The 14,193-nt window shown below is 51.2% G+C and overlaps 1 protein-coding gene across 5 annotated transcripts in view; it reads right to left on the reverse strand.

Moving 5' to 3' along the window:
- Window positions 1-526: 526 nt before the first annotated feature.
- The window catches only part of LCOR (ligand dependent nuclear receptor corepressor), a 142,123-nt gene continuing 128,456 nt past the window's right edge, over window positions 527-14,193 (reverse strand). For all 5 annotated transcript variants that reach the window (XM_039911605.1, XM_039911606.1, XM_039911607.1 and 2 more), the window contains one exon: window positions 527-5,281. In XM_039911605.1, the coding sequence (XP_039767539.1) occupies window positions 940-5,281 (4,342 nt within the window). In that variant the 3' untranslated portion in view covers window positions 527-939. The remainder of the gene's footprint in view (window positions 5,282-14,193) is intronic.

Consider the following 14,193-nt stretch of genomic DNA (forward strand, 5'->3'; position numbering starts at 1 on the left):
TAAGCAAGACCAGATGAAAATCACCATTTCTGCCTTAACAATCAAAACACACAAATGAAGGAGTGGAGAGGAGAAGGAGGGAGGGAACAGACTTTCCGAGACTTCCCCTGAGAAGGGACATGAAACCACGGGGGGGTGAGAAAAATCCGATCCCGCACGGCAGAAAAACCGAAGACGGAAACAGGGAATAGGTGGTGTGCCCGGAGAGTGCCCGAGAGCCACACGGCAAGTACCAGCAGCCAGACAGACAGCGACCCCTCACGCCAGCCTTACGTGGCTCTAAACGAAACGGGAACGACCGGGAAGGGATACGATACAAACAGACCTGACCTGCCTTCTAGAACAACCGCCTCTGCCAACAGCGAACCGAATAGTGACAGATTATCCCTGCCATACCGAGCGTAGAAAATGCTTTTGGTTTTGCATTAAAATGTCACTCCGGGAGGGTGGGGGGACCGGGAAGGGGAAACAGCACATTAGAAGTTCCCAAGAGGAGGAAATGTTCACGTACAGATACCACTGGAAGGCTACTGAAAAGCTACTTTATGTGCATGATGGTGGTCGTTTCCGCTACAGTACAAGTGCTTGTGCATCAAGTATAAAATGCAAGCCTTTAATCACACAGATTAGCTTTTTCATGTATAAAAGGATAAATAAGGCACTGTACTTTTAACTAAAACTGCCTCGTTCCAAGTGTAAAACTCAAGGAACCTTCAGAATGTAATAACTTCCCTTTCTCACCTCCAGAGAGAGAAAGCGAGCTCTCGCTCCCCAGCGGAGACGGGTCATCTGATGCCTAAAATCGGTGGGGGGTGTTCTGTTCTCCTTTAAACTGCGGATTTAAAGGCTTGCTACAGCTTATAAAAAGCAGCTTTAGTTAATGCAAAATAAAGGGTTACTACTATATAACAGTTTTACAGAGGGCTACCGCTCTTCCCGTCATTTTGTATCCAGCCGTCTCCGCTTGTTGTGTGAACAGTCAAGTTTCGCCCTCAGCTTCCGCTTTCTCTGGGCCCCGCTGCTTTCCTGGGTCTTCTTCACGGAGCGAGTCTGAGACTTCCCGCTGCCGGCTCTCCGGTCGCTGGCTTTCTGGGATCTGTGAGAAGGCTCCCCCGCGGCCCCCTTTGACTTGGGAGACTTGGGGAGCGGCTCTCGGGGGCTCGGCTTCTTGTTGGGGCTCTCTTTCCCTTTCCGGACCGGTGGTGCGCTTTTCCCCGGCGGCTTCTTCGAGCCTTTCTTTGCTTTCCTCTCTTTCGGAGATGCCTTCTTTGCCAGCTTGGTGATTTTCTCCAGGGCAGCCCGCTTCCTGGTCGTGGGGGCCCTGGCGGGGGCCGCCGCACCCTTGGTTTTGTTTGTTTTCTTGGCAGGAAGTCTGTCCTTGGTGGAGGAAGCGGACCTCTCCCGAGGGTGGTTCTCCTCGCTCTTCTTCTTCTTGCCCGGCGGGAGGTCCACTTTGGGCGGGCCCTCCGCCTGGGCCTTGCCCTTCCGGCCCCTGCTGCCGTCGGCGGGGCCGGACTTCACCGGGAAGCCATCCGCGTTGACTTGCAGAGCGAGCTTGGGGGACATGAGCGGATTAATGCACACGCTCTTCCGGCTCTGCTTCTGTTCCGGCGGGGGGTCAGGTGCGCTCTCGGCCTTCTTCTCTGCTCTTGCCAGGCGCTGCTGGGCTCGGAGTTTCCCTCTCAGGTTGGAGTACTTCCTCAGGATCCGAGAGCTGGCGGGCGATGGCAGGGTGGGAGCAGGCGGGGCGCTCTCCGGCTCTTCGCCGCCGTCCTCCGGGCCGGCTTCGGGGTGTGACCCCAGGGGGCCAGCGGGGGGCTCTTCCGGCGCCCCTTTCTCTGCATTCTCACGCAACCGGGCCCACAGCTTTTGAGTCTTCCAGTTATTCCTCGCGGGAGTGGTCCCGGGAAATTTCTTTAAGTGTTTTTTCAAGCGCTCGGCCTGGAGCGAGCTGGGGTACAGGCCAGAAGGAGGGTATTTCTGGAGGGGAATCTTAATGGGGGGGACGTCTCCCGGGAGGCGGGTGTTCAGCTTCTTCACGATGACCAGCGACCGGGTTTCTGTCGTCTCTAAAAACCACCTGCAGATGTTGGACAATTTAAATGCCTTCATAAAGAGCATCTGGATGGGGGAGAGCTTCTGAACTTCCAGCAGGCCCCGACATTTCCTTGACCGCTTTTTGCTCTTCCAAATCTCTTTCAGCTTGTCGGATTTGTTCTTCGCTCTGGGGGCTGGCTGGGCCTCTTTCTCCAGCTGAATCCAGCCTTTCTGAACCCGCATGTACTGGGCATTGAAGTCGGCAATGAGTTCTTGGTTCTCCTCTTCCGAACACCACTCCACGAACTTTGGTTTGTCATCCACCGGCGGATCCCCCTCCTTCGGGCCCGAGGGGCTTTCCCTCTCGGGAGCGCGCTGTTCCTTGGAGGCTGAATTGACTTGCATAGCTTCCTTTTCCGAAGTCTTCCTTCCAGCGTCCACCCACGGGTCCACGGGATGGGTCCGCCGTAAGTTATAGGTCAGGGAGATGAGCCTCCTCGGCTTTGCCGATGACTTGGGAGACTCGGGGCGGCTTGGAAATGAGTCAGAACTAGAGAGGGCAACGGAAGCCTCACTTTCACCGTCCCCCTTCCTCACCAAGTCTTCCAAAGCATCTGCCGCCTCGCCAGTGGGCTTCTCTTCCTCCCGATCTGTGGCCTCTCTTGGGGGATGACTCTCAGAGGGCAAGTGGACACTCCTCCCATCGGCATGAGCCCGGACGCAGATCTCAAGTCTCTCTCCCGGGGTGCTCTGGCCCGCTGGGGCAGCTGGACCGCTCCCTGACATGGCTGCGTCTCCTCCCTTGATGCTTTCTCTCGCCAACATATTTTTAGAGGTCTGCCTGGTGGTGACCCCGCCTTCTCCTCCTTCCTTCGCCTCAGGGGCCTTCTCCGGGGGACTTTCCCTGGGGCCGGGACTCCCAGCCTCTTGGAGCACTGAGGGCTGGAGACAGTCAGTGGGGAAATGCACCGATGCCGCACTGCCGAGGTAGACTTCTCGCTTTGGCCGTTTGGCCCCGGGGCTCTTAGAGAGCTTAATCTGAAGGCAAGGGAGCTGGAGAGCCGTAGGGGAGTCCGACAGTTGGCTCCGAAGCCGCCGGTCGGAAGCCACCAGGACCTTCTTACCTCTCTTTTTCTTCTTGTCTGGATTCCCTTCAGGAGACACGCTGTTCTGATCCGTTCCCTCCGGGTCTGGGACCCGTTGGTCCTCGCCTGGCCCTCCGGCCTCAGATTTCTTCTCGTCGGCCGCTGGCTCGCCTCCCCCTGCTTCCTGGAGACTTTTCGGAGGACGTGTGCTCCTCTTTCGCTCGAGCCTGTCAGTCTCCTGCTCTAGGACGAGATCGACCGGGGTTTCCGTAGCTGTGCTCTGGCCTTCCCCTGCACTCTCCTCCCGGGTGGGGGATTCTGGGCGGGAGCTAACCGGGTCGCCCGGACGCACTTGATGCAATTGACTTTCCGAGCACCCGTCCCCCTCTCCGTTCACTACAGTTTCAGCGGGGGAGTGAGGCCTGATGCCGGGCGCCTCGGGGCGCTGGTCGAGAGTATTCTCAGGGGAAGACTCCGGACGACCGTTCGCTTGTGGCGGAGCGGGAGCCTCAGCGGCCCCCGGATGCTCAACCGGCTGCGGTCCTGCTGTGTCGGAAGAGGGTCCGCTCGCCGGGGTTTTGGACACACTGGGGCTACCTTCCAGGGCCTGCTCTGGCAGGAGGGAGCGGGGGGCTGGCAGTGGCCCCGAAGCGGGCGCTTCTCTGGTCGCCGGGGAGCTGGTCCGGCACAGTTCAGCCTGGGCTCCAGCTGGACTGGCCGCAGCGTGGGTCTCGGGCTCCTGAGGCTCTCGCCTAGGGGGAGAGCCTCGGAACGCTTCCTTCTGGGGGACCCTCCCCTCCCCGCGCCCCTCGGGAGCATCTCCCGTGGCCTGTGCATCTGAGGTGGGGCCGCCGTCTGAAACGCCCAGGGCCTGCCCGGGCGCCGCCGGCGACGGGTCCAGCGTCGGCCCGCAGCAGCTTCCCTTGTCCTCCGACCTCAGGTTCTTCGCCAACGTGCGGACAGTGGGCAGCTCGCAGCAGTCGCCGTTGAAGAAATACCCTCGGGTGCTCTTTCTGGCGGTCTTCCGGGAAGAGAGTATTGCTCGCTGATTCTCAAAGTGGCACTCCGTAATGGGCTGGCTAATGTACACCACGTCACACTGGTTGTCGTAATCGTTGATCCTCAGGCCCGAGGCCCTCTTGCTTTTCCGAGCTGTCTTGATGGAGGCCGGCATGGTCTTGGCCCGAGGATGGCCGTTGGAGGCTTTGTGGAGACCCATTCCCGGGCTGGGAGACAGCCAGCCGTCTTTGGAATGATCGAATTGGCCCTTGTCCCCAGGATGGAGATGGAAACCCGCCTTGTTCCTCCCCAGGGTGTGTAGATGATTTTCTTGCTTTGGCCTCGCGTCTTGTTCGTTCGTCTCCAGGTCCTGGTGCAGAGATGCTTTCGAGCTGCACTGTAAAGAGTTCTCCTTATCGGCAGTCCTGGGAGAATTCCCCAGAAACCCCGAACCCCACGTCTCTTCGGGTAAAGCTTTGAAAGAGTTTTTCGGAGAGACCAGGCAACCCTCGCCATCCTCCCCGTTGCTGACGTAACCGACAAAACCGTCCGCTAACGTGGCGTTCTGTAGCTGGTCCTTGTCGTCCTCACATTTTTTAATATTAGCCTCTTGTTCGTGTCCAGAGGTTGGCCCTTCTGGACACTTAGCGACATGATGGAAGTTGAATGAGGAAGAATTAGATGCCGTGAGGTATCCTTGAGTGGAACTCTCCTTTGGACTGCCAGCACTGGCCTTAGGAGTTGGAAGTTCAGAGGAATCTTTCTTGACGACAGTTCCGGGGTTTTCTCTTCTCTCTAAAGATGTTGTTTCCGTTGGCTCCTTCTGGGCTGGCCCTGTGCTCTGGGGAGTGCCTGGAAGGCCTGCCTGGTCTAGGAGTGAGTCTGTAGAAGCAAGGGGCTTCTCCTCGAAACAAGAGGTGCCCTGATCCCGGTTCTCGGTGCGGAGCTGGCTGCAGCCGGAGCTGCAAGTAGACACGTCCATGGTCTCGGGGCCAGGGAGCTGTCGGCCTTCTGTGCCCGGCTGCGCTTCGGTGTACAGGTCGTTCAGGACGCGGATGAACTGCTTCTGGTGATGCGTGCACAGTCTGACCATAAACTTCTCCAGCGGCGACTTCGGCTGATGGTTGGAATCTATTGCTAGGGTCTCTGCTGAGTCCTCACTAGACAGATAGAGAGAAAAGCAATCAGTCGGGAGCATGGCAGAGGAACGCAGAAGTAAAATCCTGAATCAACCAGGACCCTTCTTTCACAGGGACTCTAGACTGTAAGCTCGTTGTGGGCAGGGGATGTGCTCATTCATTCACCCATTCAATCGTATTTCTTGAGGGCTCGATGTGTGCAGACCACTGTACAAATAATAATAATAATGGTGGCATTTGTTAAGCGCTTACTAGGTGCAAAGCACTGTTCTAAGTGCTGGGGGATACAAGATGATCAGGTTGTCCCACGTGGGGCTCACGGTTTTAATCCCCATTTTACAGATGAGGGAACTGAGGCCCAGAGAAGTGAAGTGACTTGCCCAAAGTCACACAGCTGGCAAGCACCGGAGCCTGGATGCAAACCCATGACCTATGACTCCCAAGCCCGGGCTCTTTCCACTAAGCCACACTTGTTTTCTACAGAGCGCTCGGGAGAGCACACTGCACAATCAACAGACATTTAATAATGATTTTGATACTTGTTAAGTGCGTACTGTGTGCCAAGCACTGTTCTAAGCGTTGGGCTAAGTACAAGTTAATCAGGTTGGACACAGTCCTTTGTCCCACATGGGGCTCACATTCTTAATGCCCATTTTACAGATGAATTAACTGAGGCCCAGGGCAGTGAAGTGACTTGTCCAGGGTCACACAGCAGACATGTGGCAGAGCTGGGATTAGAACTCAGGTCCTTCCGACTCCCAGGCCCATTCTCTATCCACTAAGCCACACTTCCCTGCCCACAGTTGGCTTACAGTTTACAGGGGGAGACGGACATTAATATAAATAAATAAATTACAGATACGGACATAAGTACCGTGGGACATGGGGTGGGGGGTGAATGAAGGGAGCAGGTAAGGGTGATGCAGAAAGGAGAGGGAGAAGAGGAAAGAAAGGCTTAGACAGGGAAAGCCTCTTGCAGGAGATGTGCCTTCAGTAAAGATTTGAAGAGGGAGAGAGTAATTGTTGGATATGAGGAGAGGGCATTCCAGACCAGAGATAGGGTGTGTCTACCAATCCTTTTGCACTGGACTCTTCCAAGCACTTAGTATAATGCTCTGCACACAGTACACACCCAATAAATGCCATTGATGAAAGGGAGCCTCCTTCCCTGGATCCCCAGAATTGACTCCTATCGGGAACGGAGGTCAGGCACTCTTAGGTGGGATTTCCAAAAACACTTCCCAGCACTTGTGTAATGTACCTGAAATTTATTTTAATGCCGGTCTCCCCCTCTAGACTGTAGGCTCCTCGTGGGCAGGGAACAGGCCTACCAACTCTGTTGTACTCTCCCAAGTGCTTAGTACAGTGCTCTCTGCACATATTATGTGCTCAATAAATACCACTGATTGGAACTGAGGATGATAATGCCTCTGCATCTCGCACAAGGCCACCATGGGAATGGGCTTTTGCTTCAGGGAAACTTCCATTTACATACTTAGCCAACTTAACCACGAATGGGAAACTGGTGGAACGATGGAATGAAATCTGACTAGAAATTTATCTGGGCATTTACGGTAAAAGCTTAAAATATATATATTTTTCTCCCACGCCATTTACCTTACCAGGTATTTTTCCACTGCAGATGCCACAACACTTTTTTTTCAGACAAAATGAAGACAAAGAGATGCGAAAGATGTGAGCTTCCCCAGGAAGGCAATGACGTAGGTGGATTTGGAGTTTGGCATTAGAGAGCTAACTCCTTGGGGTTTAGCTCGAACCACAAGCCCCGGGAACTTTAGCTACACTGGATCGTTCATCACCCCGATAAACTTTTTAGCGATGGAATTTAGGTCAGTATTGACTTTGGAAAATGACACACCAACGTTTGAGGTTTTCATTTGCTGCCGTGAACTTAACTTTCACATCACAACTTTCGGAGTTTTCCCTAAGGGTGAAGACAGAGTGCGACCTCCTTCACTACAAGGGGGACAAGTTCCCCACACCTTTTGAGAGGTCTACTCACCGATTAGCACACTCCCTGGCTCCTCGGGGGCACTGCCTTACCAGCTGGATTTATTTAAGGCAGGCACGCTCAGCCCCGTGTTAACCGGGCCCGATGCGCCTGAAGCGGCAATCTGGTACGGCCTCAACCCCCAAGTCAGTCGGGTCCAAGCCCAGTCTGGAGAAATAATGATCCAGACTCCCTGGGGTGGTGGCGACCCATGGAAATCAGACAAGGTGCACTGCCAACCTGGGCATCCCCACACTCTGTCCCAGGCACTGCCACTCTATCAGTGCTGGGCCTGGGACTTATCGCTGGCCAACCAGCGTCAGGACTGAAAGCCAATAAATTCCACTGATTGATGGATTGAAGCAGTGTGGCCCAGTGGAAAGAGCCCTAGACTTCCTTCCACGTGGAGGAAACAGCCAAGAGAATCAGTAGGGTCTTGCCCATCGCTCATTTTGCCAATGAAGAAGGCTAGAAATGGGGGCCCTCAAGGCCCTGAACCCATCTGCCTCACAGATATTTTTTTTAATTGTATCGGTTAAGCCCTATGTGCCAGGCACTGAACTAAGCACTGTGGTAGCTATAAGATAATCGTGTAGGACACGGTCCCTGTCCCACAGACGAGTTCCAGTCTTAATCCCCATTTTAAAGATGAGGTAATTGAGGCACAGAGAAGTTAGATCACACAGAAGACAAATGGAGGAGCCAGGATTAGAACGCAGGTCCTCTGACTCCCAGGCCCGTGCTCCTTCCACTAAGCTGTGCTCCTTTTCATGGTTTTGCCAAAAAACCATATTATCTGAGATCTACAGGGAGTGAATAAGAGAAAAGCCTGCTAGAAATAAAAGTTATTTGTTGCCTCCTGGAACATCAGGAATCAATCCGAAGACTAGAGTGCTAGTTTCCAAGCACTGATTGCGCAAGCTGGCCAGACACCAGGCTGAAAAGAACACAATGGACAAAATGCAGACCACTTGTGGAGAAATAATGATAATTGTGATATTTGTTAAGTGATTACTATTTGCCAAGCGGTGTACAAAGTGCTGGAGTAGATACAACATAATCAGGTCCCACATGGGGCTCACAGTCTAAGCAGGAGGGAGAACAGGTATTTTGACCCCCTTTTTGCAGATGAGGGAACTGAGGCCCAGAGAAGTGAAGTGACTTGCCCAAGGTCACACAGAAGACAAGTGGCGGAGCCGGAATTAGAACCCACTTCCTCTGACAGCCAGGCCCGTGCTCTTTCCACTAGGCCACACTGCTTCTCTCTCTATAGAGAAAGACTCTATATTCTTCCGAGGCAAATGGACTTTTCTTCCGGCCGACAGCTCTAAACAGCCAAGCCAGCAGAAGCACAGGTACCGCCAAGTCTCTCACCTCATAGATTTTGAGCCCCTTTGAGCAGGAGGGTCAGGATCTACTTCCCACCTGAATGCTTTTCCCCAGTGCTTAGTACAATGCTGTGCACGTAGTAAGCACTTAATGAATACGATAACTACTACAACTACAGAAGTGCTGGGTCACCATGCTCACGACCCATATCGCTCCTACGCTGAAAGAGAGAGAGAAGGAAAGGGCGATGAAGGTAAGTTCTTCAGAGATCTGGGCAAACCGATCAATTGATGAATCAATAAATCAGTGGCATTATTATTATTATGACGAAATAATTGTGGTATTTGTTAAGTGCTTACTATGTGCTAGGCACTGTAGGAGTAGATACTAGCAAATCGGGTTGGACACAGTCCCTGTCCTAGTCTCAATCCCCATTTTACAGATGAGGCAACTGAGGCCCAGAAAAGTGAAGCGTCTTGCCCATGATCACACAGCACAGAAGCGACGGAGCCGGGATTAGAACCCATGACCTTCGGACTCCAAGGCCTGCTCCGTATTGCTTCTCCTATTGGCAAACAGGATCAACTGATCACTCAGTCAATCAATCAATGGTATTCACTGAGCACTTACTGTATGCAGAACACCGTACGAAGTGCTTGGGAAAGTACAACATAATAGAGTTGGTAGATATGATCCCTGCCCACAAACAGCTTACAGGCTCAGGGGGAGACAGATGGTAAAATACATTACAGAGAGAGAAAAAACAGTGGATTTTAAGAATACGGACAGAAGTGCTAGCATGGGGGACCTACATTTTGGCAGCACAGGGGTTTGGAAAGTTGAACAGCAACGATTCCCTCCTCCTCAGAAAATGTGTCAAGCGCCAACTTTTGAACTTCAACTATCATCTTCAGATTTCTGAACAAGAGAAAGGCATCCAGAACCCAGAATTACTTTAGTTCTCTAGACTGTAAGCTCCTTGTGGGCGGGGGTCGTGCCAGACAACTGGACTATATTGTCCCAAGTGCTCAGTACAGTCCTCTGCACAAGGTAAGTGCTCAACAAATACCGATTGCTTCTGTCATTATTCAACGGAGAGCCTGGAAACCATCCTGTATTACTTCAGCTTCGAGCACTAGATTGACCACAAACCAGTGCATTTCAAATTTTCACTTGGGATGCAGGCAGTGTATCACAAGGGAATAATAATAATAATCATCACGGTATCTGTAAAGCACTTACTATGTGCCAAACACCGTTCTAAGCACTGGGGTAGATACAAGGTCATCGGGTTGGACACAGTCCCCGTCCCACATGGGTCTCACAGTCTTAATAGATAGCATTAAGAGAAATAGTGTGGCTTAGTGGAAAAAGCCAGGGCTTGGGAGTCAGAGGTCGCAGGTTCTATTCCTGGCTCCACCACTTGTCAGCTGTGTGACTTTGGGCGACTCACTTAACTTCTCTGGGCCTCAGTTACCTCATCTGTAAAATGGGAAACAAGACTGTGAGCCCCACATGGGACGACCTGATTACCTGATATTTACCCCTGCGCTTAGAAGACTGCTTGGCACATAGTAAACGCTTAACAAATACCAGCATTATTATTATTATAGCATCCAGACTCAACATAAAGCTCTTTGGGAATGAAGTCCCTTCATATCAGCATCAAGGTGTGGTTTGGGAACCTTTTGCTGCAAATGGCAGCATTCAATAACTGTAGTTTTTGTTAAGTGCTTACCATATGCCAGGCGCTGTACTAACTGCTTAGGTGGATACAAGTAAATCAGGTTGGACACAGTCCCTGTTCCATGTGGGGCTCACCATCTCAATCCCCATTTTACAGGTGAAGTAACCGAGGCCCAGAGAGGTGAAGTGACTTGCCCCAGGTTACACAGCAGACAAGTGGCGGAGCTGGAATTAGAACCAATGACCTTCTGACTCTCAGGCCCGTGCTCTATTCATTACACCATCTGACAGTGGTTCACGGGGAAGACATCAACGACCAGGTGAGAAATTCCTGGGCGGCAAAGAACCTCAGAGGAATTATGGTGTTCTGCCAGCTTGCCCACAGAAGAAGAGACTTGAGATATTAACCGTTTTTGTGGCATCAACTCATTCTGTGGAATCAGCTTGTGAAGCAGCGTGACCAAGTGGAAAGAGCATGGGCCTGGGAGCTAGAGGACCTGGATTCTAATTCTGGCTTTGTCATTTGTCAGCTGCATGATCTTGGACCTCGCCTATCTTGCTGCAGACCTCTAGCCCACACCCTGCCTCTGGCCGGGAATGCCCTCCCTCCTCAAATCTGACAATTACCCTCCACCCTTTAAAGCCTTATTGAAGGCCCATCTCCTCCAAGAGGCCTTCCCTGACTAAACCTCCCCTTTAATAATGGCATTTCTTAAGCGCTTACTATGTGCCAAGACTGTTCTAAGCGCTCGTGGAGATACAAGGTGATCAGGTCGTCCCACGTGGGGCTCACTGTCTTCATCCCCATTTTCCAGATGAGGGAACTGAGGCACAGAGAAGTGAAGTGGCCTGCCCAAAGTCACACAGCTGACCGGCGGCGGAGCCGGGATTAGAACCCATGACCTCTGACTCCCAAGCCTGGGCTCTTTCCACTGAGCCATTTGCCCTTTCCTCTTTTCCCTCTCCCTTCTGCAGAGCCCTGACTTGCTCCCTTTGTTCTTCCCCCCTCCCAACCCCACAGCACTTATGTACATATCTGTAATTTACTTATTTGTATTGATGTCTTCCCCCCCTGCCCACCCCCACCCCCTAGACTGTAAGCTCATTTAAGGCCAGGGAATGAGTCTGTTTATTGTTGTATTGTGTTCTCCCAAGTGCTTAATACAGTATTCTGCACATAGTCAGCTCTCAATAATTGAATGAATCAATGAAAGTCACCACTTCTCTGTGCCTCAGTTACCTCATCTGTAAGCAGCGTGGCTTAGTGGAAAGAGCACAGGCTTGCGAATCAGAGGTCGTGGGTTCTAATCCCAGCTTTGCTACTTAGCTGTGTGACTTTGGGCAAGTGACTTAACTTCTCTGTGCCTCAGTTACCTCATCTGTAAAATGGGGATTACTACTGTGAGCCCCACGTGGGAAACCTCATTACCTTGTATTTACGCCAGTGCTTAGAAGAGTGCTTGGCACGTAGTAAGTGCTTAAAACATACCATCATAATTATTATTACTAATAAAATGGGGATTAAGACTCTAATGTGTCCAATCTTGTATCTACCCCAGTGCTTAGTACAATGCCTGGCATGCAGTAAGGGCTTAACAGATACCTTTTAAAAAAACAAACTCATTGCTCTAAACTCAGAGCTCAACAAATACCCTCAATGACTAGTGTGAAATCCAGGCTGACAAGCTAGCTGCCCACTTAATCCTGTGTCATTAGCAAACACAACAGGGAAAGGCAAAGTGGTATTGAGATGACATCAAACAAGCTAAAGCTAGCAAACAGACAAGTCTGGAGGGTAATTTTCTGTGAACCAACATTCCTTGAGCCCTGTATACACTCAGTGATAAGTCCCCAGACTATCAATATCCTCTCCCTTTTAAACAACCCTGTAGTCAAATATTATCAATGGGGATAGAGGGCTAAACCTGTTTTCAAATTCTGCTACCTAGGAAGCAGTCTGATATAACTGATGTGTTAATGGACTACATGGAAGATAATAATGATAATAATAATTATAAACTGTAGTATTTGTTATGGGCTTACTAGTGCACTGTACTAAGCGCTGGGGTGGATACAAGCAAATCGGGTTGGACACAGTCCCTGTCCCAAATGGGGCTCACAGTCTAATCCCCATTTTACAGATGAGGTAACTGAGGCCCAGAGAAGTGAAGTGATTTGCCCTTGGGCACACAGCAGGCAAGTGGTGGAGCCGGCATTAGAACCCAGATCCTTCTGACTCCCAGGCTCTCGCTCTTTCCACAAGGCTGCACTGCTTTTCTACGTCGTCAAGAAGGCTAGTGCGTCATCGAGAAGTCAGGTGGAATGGGGGGAAGGGGACAACCCAGTTTCAGCGGGAAAAGGCTTGAGCTGCTTTTCAGCCATGGTGAAAAGCTGCACTGAGTGCCTGTCATGCCCAAGCGCTTAGTACAGTGCTCGATACATACTAAGAACTTCACAAATACCATAACAAACACCCTGGTCATCTACGCTGTCAGTCACTCAGTCAGTCATATTTATTGAGTGTTTACTGTGTGCAGAGCCCTGTATCCCAGCTCTGCCACTTGTCAGCTGTGTGACTGTGGGCAAGTCACTTAACTTCTCTGTGTCTCAGTTACCTCATCTGTAAAATGGGGATGAAGACTGTGAGCCTCATGTGGGACAACCTGATTACCCTGTATCTACCCCAGCGCTTAGAGCAGTGCTCCGCACATAGTAAGTGCTTAACAAATACCAATGTTATTATTATTATTACTAAGTGCTTGGGAGAGTACAATACAACAATAAACAGACACATTCCTTGCCCACGATGAGCTTCAGCATGGCCTAGTGGCAAGATCATGGTCTTGGGAATCAGGGGACATGGGTTCTAATCCCAACTCCGCTGCTTGTCTTCTGTGTCCCTGGGCAATTCACTTCACATCTCTGGGTCTCAGTTACCTCATCTGTAAAATGGGGATTAAGACTGTGAGCCCCACACGGGACAACCTGATTATCTTATATCTACCCCAGCACTTGGAACAGTGCTTGGCACATAGTAAGCACCCAAAAAAATACCATAATAATAAATAAGAGGTGGGGGGCGGGAGGGGGTGGGGGGGAGAGATAGACTTTAATATAAATAAATTTATATTGATATATTATAAACTTATATTAGTGTGACTTGCCTGAGGTCACACAGCAGACAAGTGACAGCACCGAGATTAGAATCCAGGTTTTTATTCTTTTTTCTTTTCAGGATATATTAAACACTTATGTGTCAGGCACTGAACCAAGAGCTGGGGTAGGCGCCAGCCTATCAGCTTGGACACAGTTCATAGCCCACATAGGGCTCAGTCTTAATTCCCATTTTACAGATGAAGCAACTGAGGCACAAAGAAGTTAAGTGGCTTGCCCAAGATCACACTCTACTTGGAAGTCCTCCCGCCACCTAAAACTCAAGATGTCCAAGACAGAGCTCTTTATCTTCCCTCCCAAACCCCGTCCTCTCCCAGACTTTCCCGTCACTGTGGACGGCACTACCATCCTTCCCGTCTCACAAGGCCGCAACCTTGGTGTCATCCTTGACTCCGCTCTCTCATTCACCCCACCTATCCAATCCATCACAAAAGCCTGCCGGTCTCACCTTCATAACATCGCCAAGATCGCCCTTCTCCATCCAAACTACTACCTTGTTAGTACCATCACTTGTCCTATCCCGACTGGACTACTGCACCAGCATCCTTTCTGATCTCCCACCTTCCTGCCTCTTCCCACTCCGGTCTATACTTCACTCTACTGCCCAGATTTTCTTTCCATAGAAACACTCAGGGCATGTCACCCCCTCCTCAAAAATCTCCAGTGGTGGCCTATCAACTTCTGTATCAAACAAAAACTAATGGCTTCAAAGCTCTCCATCACCTTGCCCCTT

Source organism: Ornithorhynchus anatinus, chromosome 3 (genome assembly GCF_004115215.2).
Source record: "Ornithorhynchus anatinus isolate Pmale09 chromosome 3, mOrnAna1.pri.v4, whole genome shotgun sequence".
Lineage (NCBI taxonomy): Eukaryota > Metazoa > Chordata > Mammalia > Monotremata > Ornithorhynchidae > Ornithorhynchus > Ornithorhynchus anatinus.